We start from the raw sequence: 21,472 nt of genomic DNA on the forward strand, positions 1-21,472 counted from the left end.
CCAGGTCATTTATAAAAATGACAAACAGCAGTGGCCCCAAAACAGATGCTTGAGGTACACCACTAGTAACTGAACTCCAGGATGAACATTTCCCATCAACCACCACCCTCTGTCTTCTTACAGCTAGCCAATTTCTGATCCAAACCGCTAAAATCACCCTCAATCCCATGCCTCCGTATTTTCTGCAATAGCCTACCATGGGAAACCTTATCAAACGCTTTACTGAAATCCATATACACCACATCAACCGCTTTACCCTCATCCAACTGTTTGGTCAAACAGTAACTAATAAACTCACTGTTCCATTAATTAAAAAAAACCTGGTTAAATTGGCTCTTTTTAAAATATAACATTTATTTGTTCTGGAAGAAAGAAAACTAGTTGTGATCAACTGAGGGAACAGGTGAGCAAAAGGAAGCCAGTTAGTCTCCTTCCCCAGGAACATGACAATTTAGGAAATCCCATCTGGAACTAGAATAAATTGGGGAATCTCACACAGCAATTGGTCATACATACTTTTCTTATATTTAAAGAACGGGCAAGTCACTGAATTATGCAACTTGCCCATTATGTTTAAACATAAACACCTCAACTTGAACATTTTCTTCTGTATTGGAAACTTTTATTTACCTTGGCTTCATGACATGTTGACAGGTCTAGCAAATCCTGTCTGTTCATTTCTTTCGCTACACGTCGAAAGGAATACAGCTTAGCAGCCTTGCATAAACGACTGGCTGTATGGACTCCATTTTTGAAAGGGGAACTAGAATAATAAAAAAAGTGGCAGAAGTATTTTTATAAAGCAAACTTAAACAAGAAATAGAAAACAATCATTACTCTTGGTATTGCAGCATAAGAACAATTTAGTTTTAAGTCTAGACTTTTTTGTTACCTTTGTTACACAAAGTTTGATTTCTTTGTTAGCAATTTCCTCATTGTACAGAAAGCATATTTCAAACATCAGTCTCTTGCCAAGGGTTTGCCTCATTTAGCACTCGCAAGGTGTTCAATAAACAACAGTTCAGCACAGGAACAGGCCCATCATGCCTGTGCCAACCATAATCTCATCTACCTACACATGATCCGCATCCCTCTGTTGCTATTCATGTGTCTATCTAAATGCCCCTTAAACTTTGCTATTGTACCTGCTTCTACCACTTCTATCCTTATCACTGCTTCTACCCTGGCAACATTCCAGCAGCCAATATCCTCAGTGTTTAAAAAAAAAAGACACTTGCTTTAAACATCTCCTTTAAACTTTTCCCCTTTCACCTTAAACTTATGGCCCCTAGTATTTAACATATCCATGCCTCAATTTTATACACTTCATCAGATTTCCTCTCAAATCCAAGTCTGTCCAATTTCTCCTTATAACTAATACACTCCAATCCAATTCAGGCAACATCCTGGTAAACCTCCTTCGCATCCACTCCAAAGCCTCCATCTCCTTCTTATAGTATGGAAACCAAAACTGCACACAATACTCAAAATATGGCCCAATTAAAGCTTTATACAGCTGCAACATTACTTGCCAACTTTTATATTCAAAGCTTCAAATGATGAAGGCGAGTATGCTGTACACCTTCTTTTCTACCTTATCCCCCAGTTGAGTTTCCAATTTCAGGGGGCTACAAACTTGCACCTCAAGAGCCCACCATTCATTTATTGAGCCCATTTATTGTAAGCTATCCTCTTGCATTCAACCTCCCAAACTGCATTACCTTACACTTGTCCAATTACTCCACCTGCCATTTCTCTGACCAACTTTCTAACTGATACATATTCTGCTGCATCCTTTGATAACCTTCCTCACTACACACAACTGCACCAATTTTCATGTTGTCTGAAAATTTACTAATCAGACCACCTATATTTTTATCCAAGTCATTTATATGTATAACAGAGGTCCCAGCACTGATCCTTGTGGAACACCATTCGTCAGAGCTCCAGTCAGAAAAATACTTCGCCACAACTACCCTTTGTCTTCCATGACCAAGCTAATTTTGTATCCAACTTACCAGCTCATGTGGATCTTCTGGACCAGCCTACCATAAAAGAGACCTTGTCAAATACTTTAGCAAAGTTCATGTAGACAGTATTCACTGCCGTAACCTCAATCATTTTTGTCACTTCCTCAAAAGCTCAAATCAAATTGGAGACATAAAACCTCCACTGCACAAAGCCATGCTTACTCTTCCTAAGAAGTCCATTTTTTACCAAATGAGTAAATCCTGTCCTTAAGTATTTTCTCCAATAATTTCCCTACCGATGACGTAAGGCTCACTGGCCTATAATTTCATGATTTTATCCCTGTTGCCCTTCTGAAACAAAGGAACAACACTGTCTATTCTCCAGTCTTCTGGGTCCTCACCCGTGGCTAGAGGATACAAAGATCTCTGTCAAGGTCCCAGCAATTTCCTCCCTTGTCTCCCTCAGTATCCTGGGATACATCCAATCAGGCCCGGGGACTTAACTACCTTAAAGTATTTTTCAAGCTACCCAAAACCAGCTCCTCAATCTTGATATGCCCTAGAATATCAACATACCCCTCCCTAATCTTATCATCTATGTTCTTTTCCTTAGTGAATTCTAATGCAAAGTACTCATTAAAGGAGTGCCTACTTCCTTTGGTTCCATGTGTAAATTCCCTCTTTATTCCTCAAAAGGATCTACCTTTTCCTGACATTCCCTCCTGCTCCTAAATACATATACAATGCCTTGGGATTCTCCTTAATCCTACTTGGTCTGTTTTAGGCCACCTAATTCCTTGTTTAAGTTCTTACCTGCTTCCTTTATGTTCACCAAGGGCATTGTCTAATCTCCCCAAACAAAAAAAAAGGCTAAAATGTATTTTCCATACATGTCCACCTTCCCATATTTTGCTGAAAGCGTCATTTATGGACAGTTTCATTGAATGTTTCCCTCAGTGAGCTATGGAGACTTCTCTCGCAATCTTTTGCTCTTACTTCTTGTTGGATCGGTCAGTTGCAAAGTCAGAAGTGAACCCTGCTGCCAGGGCCTTCCGGTTTTGACATCAAAAATGTCACGTTTAAAGCTCAGCTGCTTAAGTCAGGAACTGCCAAAGTTGCAGCTTGACTGTCATTATAGAGGACTCAAGTTAGAAACAGAAATTGGAGCCCCAGCTTGTAGTCAAATACCTGGAGGTTCTGGGGTGGTGGATACAGGGACATTTTCTTTATCCAAGACTGCCAAAGGAGGCCATGGCAGCCTGACTGAGATAGCCACCTCAGGCAGTCCCCCACCTAGCAATGTAGAAACAAATTCAATGGCCTTCTGTGCTCTGCATTTATAAGTGCCATTTCACATTCACTCTTCCACTGCACACACCTCCCCCCAAGGCAACTGGTCTATTACTGAGTGTTGTATGCGTCACCTTTGCTCAATGATTCTCACCTCAAACTTACCAAACTGCTAAATCTTTCGGCTGTCTGCACTTCCTACATACTCGCAGGGGATGCCTCAACGTATTTCCTGCTCTGGCACCACCATTAATAGTTCTCAGCCACTTCCATCTCACTCAATCCCTCCTTTTCACCAGGGTGGTTGTGACTCGAGAAAACCCACTTCCTATGCATGCTATAGTAGATTCTACATTCTATTTGGTATTGCCCTCTTCAGTTATTATCCCCTCTGTGCCTGTGTAATTAAAAAAAAACAAACATTCATGGGTTGAGGGCATCATTAGCTGAGCCATCTCTAGTTGCCCTTGAGAAAGTAGTGGGGAATTGCCCTCTTGAACTGCTGCAGTCCATGCGCAGTAGGTAGATCCACAATGCTGTTAAGGAAAGTTTTCCAGGATTTTAACACAGCAACACTGAAGGAATGACAACTGGTTTCCAAGTCAGGATGGAGAGGGGAACTTGCAGATGGTGGCGTTCCTATGCTTTCCTTGTCCAATTGTAATGTCTCTTACTGGAGTTTCCCCACTTTCTGCAACACAGCATTAGACCTATGATAATCCTCCATTGATGTTTATTGCCCAAATCCCCAGAACCATCTGTGGCTAGCCCATACGACTCAAATTGGACAATGCTCTTGGACTACGGTGGCATCCTTGACTTACTTTAATCTCTCTTAATTTGACAAAGAGCTACTGCCCTTCAAAGTTTAGGCATGGTCATCTGGTTGAAGCACATGCAATGTATTTGCCACAGAAGCTGCTAAGATTTGCTGTAGATATGACACTGATGTAGCATGGTGCCATACTGTTACATCTTCACACTCCAAAGTGATCCCTGCTGGTAGCCATGACATGCTGCCTAGCTTTCGGTCTGTGCTAAGAAGCAAAGCAAGGCAGTGATATTACGAGCATCCATGTAAGTGAAAGTGGGTGACTACTAGGAAAGCAAGCTAGCAGCCCCAAGATGCAATCTACAAAGATACACAAGATGGCAGTGTCCATCCATGCACAGTGATCTGGCATAATCTGGACTCACCACAAACTCAGTGGCTACAACAGCAAGTGAGAGGCCAGGAATACTGCGGTAAGTAGCTCAACCCCGGACACCCCAAAGCTTGTCAACCATCTACAACGCACAATTCAGGAGTGTGATGGAATACTCTCCACTTGCCTGGATCAAATGAAACCTCCTAATTTTTTTATCATCCGTAAACTTACTAATCATGCCTTGTACATTCACGTCCAGATCATTTATGTAAATAACAAATAAAAGGTCCCAGCACCAACTTCTGTGGCACAAAACTAGTCACAGACCTCCAGTCCGAGAAACAACCTTTAACCGTTACCCTCTGCTTCCTACCATCGAACCAGTTTTGAATCCAATTAGCTAGCCACCCCTGGATCTCATGCAACCTAACCTTCATGAATAGCCTGCTGTGCGGGACCTTGTCAAAGGCCTTACTAAAGTCCATATAGACAACATTAACTGCCCTACCCTCATCTATCCTCTTGGTTATCTCCTCAAAAAAACTCTGAAAGATTTGAGACATGACTTCTCACGCACAAATCCATGTTGAATATCCCTAATCAGACTTTGACTATCCAAATGTTGATTGGTCCTGTCCCCTAGTATCCTTTCCAGTAACTTGCCCACCACTGATGACAGGGTCATTGGCCTGTAGTTCCCTGGCTTGTCTTTGCTACCTTTCCTAAGGAATGGAACAACATTAGCCATCCTCCAGTCTTCCAGAACTTCACCAGTGGCCAAAAGATGAAGCAAGAATCTCTGCAAGGGCCTCTGCAATTTCTTCCGTAGCCACCCACATGTAGGAGGATGGACTTGATCAGGCCCAGGGGATTTATCCACCTTCATGCAATCTAAGGTTGCAAACACCTCCTTTCTGGTAATGTATGTGTGCTCCAAAACATCCCCACATGTTTCACTTACTTTCTTAGCATCCTGATTCTGTCCTCAATAAACACAGAAGAGAAATATTCGTGAAAAATCTCCCCCATCTCCTGTGGCTCCACACACAAATGGCCATGCTGATCTTTAACGGGACCTATTCTCTCCCTGGCCACCTTTTTACTCTTAATATAGTTGTTGAACCTCTTGGGATTATGTTTAACCTTATCTGCCAGATCCATCTCATACCCTCTTTTTGTTCTTCTGATGATTAGAATCGGAATTTGAATTCAATAAATATCTGGAATTAAAGAGTCTAATGACGACCACGAATCCATTGCTGATTATCGGAAAAACCCATCTGGTTCACTAAAGTCCTTTAGGGAGCGAAACTGCCATCCTTACCTGGTCTGGCCCACATGTGAATCCAGACCGACAGAATATGGCTGACTCATAATCACCCAGAGGGTAGTTAAGGATCGGCAATAACTGCCGGCCTAGCCAGCAACACCCTCATCCTATGAGGAAAAAAATCCATCTTAAGAGTGCTCCTGCACTTTTTAGTCATCTAGGGATTCTTGAACCGGATAGCTAAACCCCATGTATGCCTTCTATTTATCCTGAGCAGAGCCTCAATAAATCGCTCGTGAGCCATGGATCCTTAAACCTGCCAGCTTTTCCCTTCACCCAAACAGGGACAATGTCCCTGGTCTCTTGATATCACACTTTTAAAAGCCTCCCATTTGCCAGTCATTCCTTTTCCTTCAAACAGACTCACACAATCCACTTCTGCTAGATCCTGCCTAATGACCCCGAAGTTGGCCCTGCTCCAGTTTGGCACCTTAACCTGTGGACCTGTCCTTTTTTCTCCCAAAACTATACTAAAACTAAGCCAGCCCAAAGTCCTCTCTGACTGACACTTCAGTCACTTGTCTGACCTGGTTTCCTAAGAGGAGGTCCAGTGTTGCCCTCTAAATACTGACTTAGGAAACCTTCTTGGACACATTTGACCAAAGTCCACCCCATCTGGGCCTTCGGATTGTGTGTGGACCGGAACTGTATGCAACATTCCAAGTGTGGCCTAACTAAAGTTCTATAAAGCTGCAGCATTCCTTGTCTATTCTTATACTCAATGTCCCTTCCGATGAAGGCAAGTATGCCATAGGCCTTTTATTACAACCTCATCTACCTGCACTGCCACCTTCAGTGATTTGTGGACCTGCAAACCCAGATCCCTCTGCATATCAATACTCCTAAAGGTTCGGCCATTCACTGTTTAATTTCCACCTGTACTTGACCTTCCAAAATGCATCACCTCACATTTGTCCATCTGCCATTTTTCTGCCCATTCCTTCAACTAATCTGTATCTTGCCGTACCTTCTGACAATCATCTTTACTATCTGCAACACCAATTTGCATCATCTGCAAACTTACTAATTAGACCAGCTACATTTTTGTCCAAATCATTTATGTAGATCACGAACAGCAGAAGTCCCAGCACTGATCCCTATGGAACACCAGTAGTCACAACCCTCTATTCTGAAAAGCATCCTTTCACTGCTATCCTCTGTTTGCTATGATTACGCCAGTTCTGAATCCATCTTGGCAGCTCACCCCTGATACCATGAGACTTCATCTTTAATACCAGGCTGTCATGAGAAACCTCGTCAATGGCTTTACTGAAGTCCATGTGGAGAACAATCACTTTTCCCTCAATCATCTTAGTCACCTCCTCAAAAAACTCGATCTTAGTTAGTGAGGCATGACCTCCCCTGCACAAAACCATGCTGACTATCACTAAAGTCCATTTGCTTCTAAATGTGTATAGATCTTGCCCGGAGAATCTTTTCCATAATTTCCCTATAACCGACATGAGGCTCACAGGCCTATAATTTCCAGGGTTATCCCAGTTACCCTTCTTAAACAATGGGACAACACTGAGGCATGATAGAGTCAGAAACCCTCATAACAGATGTAGTATTTAGATGTGCACTTGTGATGCCAAGACAGACAAGGCTATGACCCAAGAGCTGGGAAAATGGGTTAAATAATTAGATGGCTGTCTTTGAATACAAGGCTTTTTTTCTGTACTGTAGATCTCCAGGACTTTAATTAGCACCATCTGGTTTTTCACCAGTGCCTGGGAGAATCACAAAATGCATTGAAATGAGGCAAGATCAGCTAATAATGAAATACTAATCCATGGAAATAAGGTCCTCACCTTACTGAGGAGATTTTCATGTAACCATTGAAATCTTATGGGGAAAATGGGACATTTTAGGACGTCTTAAAAGGCGAGGCAATGGCCTAGTGGTGTTATTGCCAGACTATAAATTCAGAGACCCAGGTCATGTTTCTGGGGACCTGGGTTCAAATCTTGCTATGGCAGATGGTGGAACTTTTAATTTCAGATTTTTATTGAATTCAAGTTGAATGATGATCATGAAACTGTTGTTGATTGTCAGAAAAACTCTTCTGGTTCACAAAATGTCCTATAGGGAATGAAATGGTCATCCTTACCTGGTCTGGCCTACATGTGACTCCAGAACCACAGCAACATGGCTAACTCTCAACTGCCGTCTGGGCAGTTACAGATGGGAAACAATGCTGGCCTAGCCACCACGTCCCTGCCCCAAACCCATGAATGAATAAAAAGTATTTCCCTTGATGTCGAAAATCCAACTTTTGTACTTTTGCATTTTCTCTCAAAATTTCTCTTTGCTCAAGGGCTAGGAAAATTCTGTTGCATAAATTAAAGGTGAATCATATTTCGGTAGCAGTAACCATGCTAAAACCAAAAATAGAGAGAAGTTCTGTTATTTACACATCACACTAAAATGAAAATACACCATTAGTATGGGCTTTAAAATCAAGGATACATGCAGTTTGGTACCACAACTTGCTACTGCAAATTTATATTAATCTTCTAAATTTAATACTTTTGACAGTGTGCAGACTGTATTACAAACAGGTGGTCACTTAATATAGGGTCAGTTTTCTTATTCAACTTTACAAAGATTTTTAAAATGATCTGCAATCCTCAGGGAATCAATATTCAATGTGTACCTAATTTTTTCTTGGCATCTTATTGGGGTTAAGTTGTTACAACAAAGTCTGCTTTAAATCAGAATTCTTTAAATTTAGCACTTGGTACACTGTAGCAGCCAATGCTGTTCCCTCAACTCATTTACAGCTAATTCTCTTATGACATTTTAATATAGGTGTTAGCCTGGATTAACATTGGTATCAGAGAGGGGGCTTTATTTTAATAGCCTGGAGACTGATCTTGGATCAAGATGTGATGTCAGCTCCTGGACAGTCAGCAAGTGAGGAAGATCCCATCAGTAGTTTTAAGTTCCAGGAGCTTCGATGTATTTGCTTCCATTTTCTAACTGACATTCAAAAATATCAGGGAATCTCTTTAACAGCCATGTCAAAGTAGTGCAGAGTGCAATCTGATAATAGCATCTATTAGCAATTTTGCTTTAAAAGACCCTTTGACCAGTTAAAAGGGTTGGGTTGGTTAGCTCAGATGGTTACAGCATTTTGGCTCAATGGTTAGCAGTGCTGCCTCACGGCAGCAGGGACCTGGGTTCGATTCCATCCTCCTGTGACTGTCTGTGTGGAGTTTGCACATTCTCATGTCTGCGTGGGTTTCCTCCAGGTGCTCCAGTTTCCTTCCACAGTCCAAAGATGTGCAGGCTAGGTGGATTGGCCATGCTAAATTGCCCATAGTATTCAGGGATGTGTAGGTTAGGTGGGTTATAGGGGGAAGGGTCTGGGTTGGATGCTCTGAGGGTCAGTGTGGATTTGTTGGGCCGAAGGGCCTGTTTCCACGCTGTAGGGATTCTTTGAATCACACAAATGTCACAGAGCAGGTTGTCATTTGGCCCATCGCACCGGACTCATTAAATGAGCATCATTACTTAGTGTCAATCTCTTGCTTTCTCCCCAAACTCTTGCACATTATTTTCATCTAAAGAATGTATCAAATCAGCCAATTCATGATTCTGAAAACCTCTATCATATCTCCCCTTAGCCTTCTTCTCTCTAAGGAAAGTAGTCCCAACTTCTTCGATCTATCTTTATCACTGGAATTCCTCACCCTTGGAATTATTCTTCTAAACAGCTTCTATACTGTCCAATGCATTCATATCCTTAAATTGTGGCACGCAGATCTGTCACACAATTTCGCAAATGAGGTCTAGCCAGTGTTAAACAAGGTCAACATCAATTCTTGTATTCTATGCCTGCATTAATAAAACAGAGGATGCTAAATGCTTTACCTATTTCTCTCTACTTGTCCTGCCACTGTCAATAATCTGAGCACATTTACATCCAGATGTGTTCCTGCAGCCCTGTTAGAATTCTACTACTTATTTTATATTGGGTTTCAAAATTCTTCCTACTAAAATATATCACCTCATTTCTCTGCATTAAAAGTCATTTGCCCATCTATGCTCTCTGGCCTACACTGTCAGAGAGTCAGATTCAAACAGCACAGAAACAGATCCTTTGGTCCAACTAGTTCACGTTGACCAACGTTCCCAAACTAAACTTGTCCTGTTTGCCCGTGTTTAGCCCATACTCCTCTAAACCATTCCTATTCATATACTAGTCCAAATATCTTTTAAATGTTGCAACCGTACCTGCCACTTCCTCTGACAATTCATTCCATATACAAACCACTCAGTGACAAAGTTGCCCCTCAGGTCCCTTTTAAAATCCTTCTCCTCTCACGTTAAAAATCTGCCCTCTAGTTTTGAACTCCTCCACCCTAGGGTAAAGATCTTTGCTATTCACCTCATCTGTGCCATTCATGACATTATAAACTTTTACAAAAAGGTCACCCCTCAACCTCCTAAGCTCCAGTGAAGAAAGTCCCAACCTATCTCACATTTCCTTATAAATTAAACCCTCTAGTCCTGGCAACATCCTGGTAAGTCTTTTTTGAACCTTCTCTAATTTAATAATATCCTTCCTATAGCAGGGTGACCAAGAGTGTACATAGTACTCCAAAAGTGGCCTCACCAACATTCTGTATAACCTCAACCTCAACCTCAACATGACATCACACTCATATACCGTATAGTGAAGGCAAGCATGCTAAATGCCCTCTTAACCACTGTCTAGCTTTGATGTAACTGTCAAAGAACTAGGCACCTGAGCCCCCAAGTGTTTCTGTTTGACAACATTACACAGGAGCTTCCATTAATTATAGAAGTCTTGCCCTTGTTCACTGTACCAAAATACAGTACCTCACATTTATTTAATTTAAACTCCATCTGTGACTCCTCAGCCCGTTGGCCCAGCTGATCAACATCCCTTTGTGATCTTGGATAGCCTTCTTTACTGTCAACTATAATCACCAGTTTTGGTGTGATCCGCAAACTTACAAACTATGCCTCCTAAATTCTCATCCAAATTGTATTATATTAAGTTATATAAAATAACAAACAACAATGGACCCAGCACTGAACCCTGAGGAACTGCTGGTCACAGGCATCTAGACCAAAAAAAATCCTCCACCAGCACCCTGTCTCCTATCATCCGGCCAATTCTGTTTCCAATTGGCAAGCTCTCCTTGAATCCCATATGATCTAACTTTAGTAATCAGTCTACCATGTGGAAACTTGTCAAAGGCTTTACTAAAGTCACAGACAACATCTACCACTCCGTCCTCAAAATATTCAATCAAGTTAGTGAGACACGACTTCTAATGCACAAAACCATGCTGCCTTTCCTTAAATCAGTCCCTGCCTCTCCAAATGCATGTAAATCCCATCTCTCAGAATCCCCTCCAACAATTTACCCACCACTGATGTCTGACTCACCAGTCTGTTGCTCCCAGGCTTCTCCTTACAGCCTTTCCTAAATAAAGGCACAACATTAGCCATCCTCCAGCACCTCACTTGTGGCTACAGATGATAGCAATATCTCTGCTAGGGGCCCTGAAATTTTTCCCTTAACTTACCACAATGCCCTGGGATACAACTGATCAGGTCCCCAGAGATTTATCCATTTTTTGTTTTTTTTTTAAAAGGTCTCCAGCACCTCTTCTGCTATGTGGACTGTCTACGGTATCAATGTTTATTTCTGAGTTCCCTAGCCTCTGTCTTTCTCCACAGTAAAAACTGATGCAAAATGTTAGATGAGTATCACCCCATCTCCTGTGGTTCCAACATAAAGATCAACAAGGTTGTCTAAGGTGCCCTATCCTTTGCCTAGTTGCTCTTAACGTACTTGTAGAATCTCTTTGGATTATCCTTAGCTTTATCTGCCAAGGCTATCTCATATTCCCTCTCTGCCATCCTGATTTCTCTCTTAAAAATGCCCCTACACCCCTTATACACTTCAAGAATATCACTTGATCCCAGTTGACGAGACCGAACCTATGCCTCCTTATTCTTGAAGGGCTAATCAATATCTTCATTCATCCATAGCTCCCTAATCTTACCAGTCTTACTCTTCACTCCAACAGGAACATAATGCCTCTGAACTCTCGTTAACTCACTTCTGAAAGCCGCTCACTTGCCAGTTGTCCCTTCACCTGCGAATAGACTACCCCAATCAACTTTTGAGAGTTCCTGTCACATACCATCAAAGTTTGACTTACTCCGATTAAGAACTTAAATTTTTATGCAAAGCCTATACTTTTCCATAACTATTTTAAAACCAGTAGAAATACGATCACTGGCCCCAAAGTGCTCCCCCACTAATACCTTAGTCATTTGCCCTGCCTTATTTCCCGAGACAAGGTCAAATTTTGTCCTTTTAGTAGGTACATCTACATATTGACAAAGGAAATTTTCTTGAACATATTTAACAAATTCCTCATTTTCCAAGGGCTTAATACAACGGTAGTGCCAGACTATGTTTGGAAAGTTAAAATCCCCTACTACTACAACCCTATTATTCTTGTAGATCTCTCTACATACTTGCTCCTCAGTTTCCCCACTGACTACTGGAGGGCATATAGTACAATCCCATCAAGGTGATCATCTTCTTATTTGAGTTCTACCCAAATACAACTCTAAGTTTGTATCATCTACAAACTTTGAAATTGCCCCATGCATAGCAAGATTTAGATCATCAATATGTATCAGGAAAAGTGAGGCTCCCCCTATCAACCTTTGTGGAACTCCTATACAAACCTATCAGCCCAAAAGAAATATACACAATAATTATTGATTACTCACAATTTCCTATCACTCCATGTTGTATCCATGTTGCTCCCAACAATTTTATCCCATAATTGCATACATTAGTCTTAAATATTTATATTTCAGGCACAGTATAACCCTTGCTACTAAAACATGATTAAACAGACTTACTCTTTTGTGATCTCCCCTGTCATTCCATCCACAATTTCCACGGCGTTATCTCCCCTACACCAGTTTATGCTCAGCTTTTCATAAAGTGGATCCGACTCTTTAGGTTCTCCCTCACCACAATGGGAGAAGTGTGCTCTCACAGCAGTGAACACATTAGGAAGCTTCTCATTCAAACTCTCATCTACACGTTGATTGATTGCTTTTGTGACAATCTGCATTGGATGAAACTGTCCAGCTGATTTTTAAAATATAAAAAGATTTCACTTTAAGAAAGTTTTTTCCCCTAATTTAACATTCACTTTCAAGTTGATAATTTAGATTTGAAGTTATATTATTTATTATTCAATATTTAAAATTAAACAGAATTAAGAATGTGCCTCCATAACGTTACATTCAGAGTCACAACCTCATGTAGCTTCTTTCTCATAATTATTCACACAATGGAAGGAACTTGATCAGTGACCAACATATTAGGCCTAAGTGTCCAGAATAAATTCAGCGTAATCACCTTGGGTGAGGGTTAAGAATGGATTTGAGAAGTTGCATTCACAACAATCTGTGAAAGATTGTATACTTTACAGTTTTAGTGTAGTTATTCCATTGGCTCTGTGGATACAAGGATAATCCACCCCACTGCACCATGCCCTTGAATACATATGCACAAGTCAGACTGCAGAGAGTTACCGACAATGAAGAGGCATACTGTTTATAATTCCAGGATTGTGGATAATGTAATCCTAATCTTATACAATTCAAAACCCACACTGAGAATCAAGATGTTTATTTTCAAGTTATTGCTTGAAATGAAATTATTGCACTTACGAAGGACAATACTGGTGATGTATAGTGGTTTGATAAAGTGGCTGAGCAGTGCTCCCTGGACTCCCAGAACCATCCATCGGCTCAATTTATCACTTGCCGTCATGCAGCATACGTGGGTTGCTGTCACACTAGGGCGACAGCTTGCTGCTGGCATGATGGAACCTTTGGAATGAATGTGAAGTCTCATTTCAGGATTTCGATATGGCACAGGGTCCCTGCAGAAGACAATTATACAGTTAAGATATTAATTAAGTGATAAAAGAACAGTAATTGCATCTGAAACCACACAGCATACATCTCACAAGATAAAATGCATATACTGTCTGCACTATTCATTTCACTCCACGTGAACACCCCCACATAAAGATAGACTAGACGGTAAGTATTAAACTGCCAACGTGTCACAAAAGTGCAACCTGTAACTAGTTATAAAATGGAGAACTGCTGATCTCCCCAGAATAAATGAGCAAAAATTGCTCCAAACTATTACCTTCATATCTCCACTATTTTTCCTCCCTTTTGGAAGAAATTAAATGTTCTATGTGACTTTAATAGTTTTCAGTTTCCTAGCCCGAAGCAATATTCTTTAAACTGTTAAACATCCAAACTATTGAGATCTCCAGTCACACCTGAGAAGTTTGTGGTCTCTCTGCTTCTTTCTCCAGAGGACCAAGAAGTTCCTATACACCATCATCCTCTACACCTAGCTCAACAATAAACTGTTGCTCACTTGGAATGAATTCTCCTTCAACTATACTCATTTAGTTTAAATTAAAGATGTTTCAACGGGATCCTATTTGTAGACACATGGAATATACATCTTGGCTCCAGTTCTACTCCGTGTTTTCCTTCACCTTTTTACCCATTGTCATTTCCCACATTGGCAACTGCATTGGTGCTATTTCAATTCTTGAACCATTCCCCGAATTGGAAAATTTCAATGCTACTTCTAATTTCCACACTTACCTTTGTGTGACCCTCCTTAGGCCTTTCCCTTCCTGGCTCATTGCCAGAAATGGAGATAACGAGCCAATATTCAACTGACTCCTACATCTACTCGGATTACAGTTTCTCATATCCTGCTTCCTTGTGATGACTCTATTCCTTTCTTTCAGTTTTCCTATTTTAAACCTCCACAATACAGATTCCAATAAATCTTCTTTTCCTAAACTGACACCACCCCACCACAGTTGATAGGATCACCTCACTGTTTGTTCTGTCATACACTTCTGGCCTCACATTTTCCCTTGCTTTCCGGAACCTGGAGTGTGTTTCTCTTCTACTTTCCACTCCAACAGTCTCCATAGTCAATGGGATCATCCCCTACCATTTCAGCCACTTCTAGTTTGAAGCCATCAACATCTACCACTCTCCTTTCAGAATTCCAAAGAGATTGTTCAATCCATGATTTCCTGATCTCCCCCCTCCACCTTAAGTCATCCCCAACAACACCTCTCCTTCCCACTGCATCTTTCCATGCAAGTGCAGGAGATGCAACTCCTGTCCTTTTACACATCAATTCTAACCATCCAAGGATCTCTCCAGGTGAAACAGCAGTTTACTTGTACTCCTTTTCAAGTTGGAATACCTTACTCATTGCTCACAGCACAACCTGCTCTACAACTGGAGACAAAGCAAAAAAAGTAGATAATTGCATTGCAGAGCAATTCTGTGCAGCTCAGAAATATGACCCCAAGTTTCCAGCAACTGATTTTAATTTGTCACCTATTATCACTGACATCTTTGCCCCTTGGCCTCTGCATTGCTCCAAAGAGATTCAATGTTGAAGAATAGCATCTTATCATTTGATTTGGCACTTCATAATGCTTTGGACATCTGAAATGTTTACTTTGCTCTCAATCCAGAAATGCTGCCAGAATTTGACTATTTTAAGTATTTTTTGTTTTTAATTTCAGATGTTCAGTCTTTACAGTAGTTTGTTCTCGTTATTAGTCAAATATGCCCTGGACATGCTTGTCAGAATAGCAGAGGACCTGTGGGCAATAGGTAATAGTATCGCGATTTCAACTGGTTAATTGACACTAAAATGTTGAAAACATGCATTCATGTAAACACACATTTAAAACTCTTCCAAGAACAACCTGTGGGGTAAAGTATCAAGTTTGTTCTATTACACTTCAAATGCTCTTTACCACATTAAAAAGTAGTTGTTGCTACTTACTGAACTTTGGTGTTCCATAGACAAACAGGACACAAAGAATTGAAGAATTACTAGCACACAACTGCAAGTGGACTTTAATACCTAGATTCAATTTATTAATTTTGTTTCCATTACTTTGTGGAATTAATCCCTTTAATATTTTTTGTAAAATTATAAGTAGTTAATTGACAAATATTTCTAATTCTAACCATGAAACTGTACTCCATTATTCAATATTAACTGGGCCACAACTAAATACACTTACATGAGAATGCTCTGAGCAGCCCCCTTTGGAACTTTACTGAGGTAGAGATGAAAAAAAATATTTTTCTTGAGGGACAACAAATCACTTCCTGAAGACTTGTAGAAGATGCATTTCTCTAAACCCACAGGATTGTTATTACAAAATAGAAGGAGCTGCTTAAACAAATATCTGCAAAATTAAGAGAAACGTTACTGGTAAAAAGGAGAATAATCACAATAATGTATATGACGAAGGAGCAGTGCTATGAAAGCTTGTGATTTCAAATAAATGAGTTGAACTTTAATTTGGTGTTGAATCACTTCTGACTTTGTCCACCCCAATCCAAGACCCGCACCTCCACATCATACACTGATGTTACAACAGACAAAGTCTTATGGCATTTTGTCCCCTTCTCCAATATTACAAAACACCATGTTTAACTGGGACTGTTTGAAGTTTATACATTTTATTATCACAGCACATTGGAAACCAGGACAGGTATTTTGAAGGCTGTGTGCTCAGTTAATTAAAAGTTTCCAAGGCAGTGGCAGAAAATAAAAAATAGTCCTTATGCACTGAAGTTGGGGACCTACCAACAATTACCCTAAAACAAGTTTCTTGTTTGTTCTCACTCTCTAGTGAGAAACAACAAAAAAAAAGGTAAAAAGAAAACAGAGAATATCGCCAATTTCTACAGCAGGGCTAGGTACTACAAGAGTGGACAGCAAAGATACAGTCGGGGTCAGAAAATGAGAATAAGCGCAAGAGCTTTTACACCACACTGAGGGATGCAGTATTCCACTGTGTGAATCATCTGACGTCTATAAACAGGTGTCTAAGTAGTCAATTGTTTTCAACATTAAAAGTGATGAAATCAAAAAATTGGAGATAACAAGGTGTAGAGCTGGATGAACACAGCAGGCCAAGCAGCTTCAGAGGAGCAGGAAGGCTGACGTTTCGGGCCCAGACCCGTCATCAGAAATGGGCGAGGGGAAGGGGGTTCTGAAATAAATAGGGAGAGAGGGGGAGGTGGATAGAAGATGGATAGAGGTGAAGATAGGTGGAGAGGAGACAGACAGGTCAAAGAGGCAGGGATGGAGCCAGTAAAGGTGAGTGTAGGTGGGGAAGTAGGGAGGAGATAGGTCAGTTCAGGGAGCGGGATGAGGTTAGTAGGTAGGAGATAGGGGTGGGGCTTGAGGTGGGAGGAAGGACAGGTTAGGGAGGCGGGGACGAGCTGGGCTGGTTTTGGGATGCGGTAGGGGGAGGGGAGATTTTGAAGCTTGTGAAGTCCACATTGATACCATTGCGCTGCAGGGTTCCCAAGCGGAATAGGAGTTGCTGTTGATGCAACCTTCGGGTAGCATCGTTGTGGCACTGCAGGAGGCCCAGGATGGACATGTCGTCTGAGGAATGGGAGGGGTGGGGGGTTGAAATGGTTCACGACTGGAAGGTGGTTTAGTGCGAACCGAGCGTAGGTGTTCTGTGAAGCGGTCCCCAAACCTTTGCTTGGTTTCCCCAATGTATAGAGGAGGCCACAACAGGAACAGCAGACACAGTATACCACAATAGCAGGTGTGCAGGTGAACATCTGCTTGATGTGGAAAGTCTTCTTGAGGCCTGGGATGGGGGTGAGGGGGGAGGTGTAGCACTTCCTGCGGTTGCAGGGAAAAGTGCCGGTTGTGGTGGGGCTGGAGGGGAGTGTGGAGTGGACAAGGGAGTCACAGAGAGAGTGTGGTCCCTCCGGAAAGCAGATAAGGGTGGGGAGGGAAAAATGTCTTTGGTGGTGGGGTCCCACTGCAGATGGTGGAAGTGTCGGAGGATGAAAAATTGGATGTTGCCAGGCAATAGCTGTGAAATCCTTTTGAGGGAACCATTGTGCTACATCGTCCAAAACTGCAAGGCAGTTTTCTCAGACAAACATGGTCTGAGAGTCAGAACTGCTTGCCATGTTATGTACTGAACAAATTACATTATGCAGAGTGTAATTTTCAGGGCAATATGTATCTTGCTCACTCAGCCCAAAATACATCTCTTACAGGTACATTCGTCTGGAATATTTATCTGAACAAAGCAGCAATTATTTAGACTTTCTTCTAAAAAAAAACTTGTATAACATGTTTGGAGCAAGAAAACACTAAATTGAGATTTTTAAGTTTTACTTTTTGCAAAAAGAAGTTAAATTATCTCAATAAAACAGGCTCTCTCAAGACTGATAAAGAAGAAAGGATCCATTCTGAAGCAATATAATCTCTTGGGGTCACACAGCAAACATGGATCGGTGATAACACTATAACGACAGTTTGCTGCAAGCATGGTGGACCTTTTGGAATAGTTGCAAAGTTACATTTTAGTGATTCATTTTGCCACAGGATTCCTACAGGAGACATTAAAGATTATAAGAAATGGGATCAGTAATTCTGTCTGAAACTACATAACATGTAGCTGACAAGCCAAAATGCATTGACTGTTTGTACTGTTAATTTCACCAAGTGAAAACAGAGAAGAGGTTATGTATTAAGGTACCATATAAAATCAAATCATAAATGTGCAACCCAGAACCATATATGAACTGATCTTACTAGAAGAAAATAAAAGAAATTCCGAAGTTATCATATTGGACTTAAATTAACTGTTTCTCGCCACAGATGAATTCAGACTTTTTTTTTCCCCCCCGATTTATTTGTGGGATGTGGGTGTCGCTGGCTGGCCAGCATTTCTTGCCCATCCCTAGTTGCCCTTAAGATGGCTTCCTTTTTGAACTGCTGCAGGTTGACCCACAAAGCTATTAGGGAGGGAATTCCAGGATTTTGACCCAGTGACAGTGAAGGAACGGCGATATATTTCCAAATCAGGATGATGCGTGACCTGGAGGGGAACTTGGAGGTAATAGTGTTCCTATAAGTCTGCTGCCCTTGTCCTTCTAGATGGAAGTGGTCGTGGGTTTGGAAGGTGCTGTCTGAGGATCTTTGGTGAATTTCTGCAGTGCATCTTGTAGATAGTACACACTGCTGCGGCTGAGTGTCGGGATGCTGAGAGTGAATGCTTATGAATGTAGTGCCAAACGGGCTGCTTTGTCCTGGATGTGTTTTTGGGGCCGAACTCATCCAGGTAAGTGGGGGGTATTCCATCACACTCCTGACTTGTACTTTGTAGATGGTGGACAGGCTTTGGAGGAGTCAGGAGGTGAGTTACTCACCACAGTATTCCTAACTTCTGGTCTGGTCTTGTAGCCACTGCATTAATGTGGTGAGTCCAGTGGAGTTTCTGGCCAATGGTAACCCCCAGGATGTTGATAGTGGGGGTTCAGTGATGGTAACACCATTGAATGTCAAGGGATGGTGGTTAGATTTTCTTATTGGTGATGGTCATAGCCTGGCATTTGCATGGTGTGAATGTCACTTTCCTAAATGTCACAGTTTCAAAAGCATTTTCTTTTTATTTCTGGTTTCTAGCAGTATTTGCTTTTGCTTAAATGAAAAATAAATGTTGCTTCATGGTAGAAGCTAATGAGAACACCTAATGGACTAATTAAAATAGAATGCAATTTCCATTCAGCACAGAATCCAACATACAAACAATATAAGGACGCTCTTAATAAAAAAGGGTTCTACAAGCTTGTGCATAGTGTTAAATGTATCTTTGGAAAATGACAGTCCATCAACAAGCATTGGAATTTGGTTCAGCATGTTTCAAGAACCAATGTAAAACTTAATATCCAATGCTTGAAGTGGCACAGATGCAGCAGAAACTTCAAGAATCAATACAATTGACAAAGATATTCGCAGAACTGACAATGTCATAATGGAATGCTCAGTTGTGAGAAGCCACATATGGCTTGGTCATGCTCAAGTAATAGTCCTTCACTACAGTTTTCTAAATTATCCTTGTGCTATTGAACTTTAATTTTAAGTAACATATGGATTAATGTCTTTTGTGCATTTTCTCTTCACACCAAAGTCCATTTTCAGTCATTTCAGGCTTGACCAAGAACAATCATAAAATATTAAGTCTAATATTCTGAAGCATTCTCTCAATTCTATTCTCGAGCTCAAATGTGCTGTCTCAACTCTTCTTTGCAGTGCCCCTAGGATGTTACGGTCACCTTGTTGCTGTATTAGGAAGAAACAAACATTCATCATACTAGAGCAATGAGTGTGCCACAAATTTTATGTAGATGTCTTACAATCTTTTTGAATACATGGAAATTTCTTTATACACAGTAAACTTTTCTTGAGCAAATACCTTTGCAATGCCCGTCTTACAACCACTGCAGCATGACAGTCATGGAGTAAACGACCATCAAAACGGATCCAACTGCTGTAACAAGTCTCTCCTGTTCCTAAAGCAACCACTTCATACTGTTCACTGTTGCCATCTTCCGTCACTGCAAAAGAAAAAAGGTGGAAATAATATTTTTGCAGGAGCGATATGGAAATGCTATAAAAAAGGATGGAGAATTAGAGTTAATCAGTTTGAGGAGTCTTAAACTTATTAGCATTTAGGTTCATATTTCAAAATGGAATAAATTGTGTATAAAAGGACAACGATCCTACTCAAAGGGTGAGTGAAGAACAAGGGTTTATAGAAATGCAGGAAAGAAAACGTCTACACCAAAAGCTTTAACTCCAGCTTCAAAGCATAGGAGGAAGATCCCGTATCTATCCAACACCATATCGTCCTTGGTTTGGTTAATGTGATAAAATTTGTAACAAAAGTAAACCATAATAATGTATCCATTTTTAAGATAATGAATACAGCCAAGAAAGACGACAGACAGGGTGGTTAAAAAGGTTAACATGCTTGCCTTCATATGCTCAATGCTTTGAGCATGAGTTGGGAAGTCATGTTGGGTGTTGTACGGGACATTGAGGCCTCTTCTGGAGTACTGTGTCCAGTTCTGGTTGCCCAGTCATAGGAAGGATATTAAAAGGTGGAGAGGGTTCAGAAGAGATTTACAGGTAGTTCTCCTATAACGTGATAGTGGTGTTCTTGCGGGAGAGGAAAAAAAAAATGCTATACTTGTACAGAAAGTTTGCATTATCCAAACAGCGTCCACTATTCATCATTCACACAGCCAATTCGCATTAATGAAATGCATGTTATAGCGGAACTACCTGTACCAGAATGCTGCCAGGTATGGAAGGTTTGAGCTACAAAGAAAGGCTGGATAGGCTAGGACTTTTTCATTGGAGCTTAGGAGGTTGGGAAGCAACCTTATAGAAACTTATAAAATAATGAAGGGTATAGATAGAGTTAATTGTAGTTGTCCTTTCCCTAGGATTGGGGATTTCAAGACTAGAGGGCACATTTTTAAAGGTGAGAGGAGAAAGATTTTTAAAAAAAGACACGAGGGTCCAATTTTTTTTTTTAAAAAACAGAGGGTGTGGAAATGGGGGTGAGAGAGTACAATTACAACTTTCAAAAGACATTTTATTAAGTACACGAATAGGAAACGTTTGGAGGGATATGGGCCAGGAGCAGACAGGTGGGTCTAGTTTAGTTGGGATTATGTTCCGTGTGGACTGGTTGGGCCAAAGGTCTGTTTCTGTGCTGTATGACTGACAGCAGAATTCAAGCGGGGGG

General features: G+C 41.0%; 1 protein-coding gene across 1 annotated transcript in view; it reads right to left on the reverse strand.

Annotated features, from left to right (window-relative positions):
• Window positions 1–588: 588 nt before the first annotated feature.
• LOC109912963 (adenosine deaminase domain-containing protein 1-like) overlaps window positions 589–21,472 on the reverse strand; it is a 70,387-nt gene continuing 49,503 nt past the window's right edge. Inside the window, exons 7-11 of the mRNA XM_048618238.1 lie at window positions 20,132–20,273; window positions 15,911–16,078; window positions 13,485–13,699; window positions 12,663–12,897; window positions 589–763 (exon numbers count right to left, since the gene is read on the reverse strand). Of these exons, the coding sequence (XP_048474195.1) occupies window positions 589–763; window positions 12,663–12,897; window positions 13,485–13,699; window positions 15,911–16,078; window positions 20,132–20,273 (935 nt within the window). The remainder of the gene's footprint in view (window positions 764–12,662; window positions 12,898–13,484; window positions 13,700–15,910; window positions 16,079–20,131; window positions 20,274–21,472) is intronic.

This window comes from Rhincodon typus, chromosome 39 (assembly GCF_021869965.1).
Source record: "Rhincodon typus isolate 14 chromosome 39, sRhiTyp1.1, whole genome shotgun sequence".
In the NCBI taxonomy this organism is placed as follows: domain Eukaryota; kingdom Metazoa; phylum Chordata; class Chondrichthyes; order Orectolobiformes; family Rhincodontidae; genus Rhincodon; species Rhincodon typus.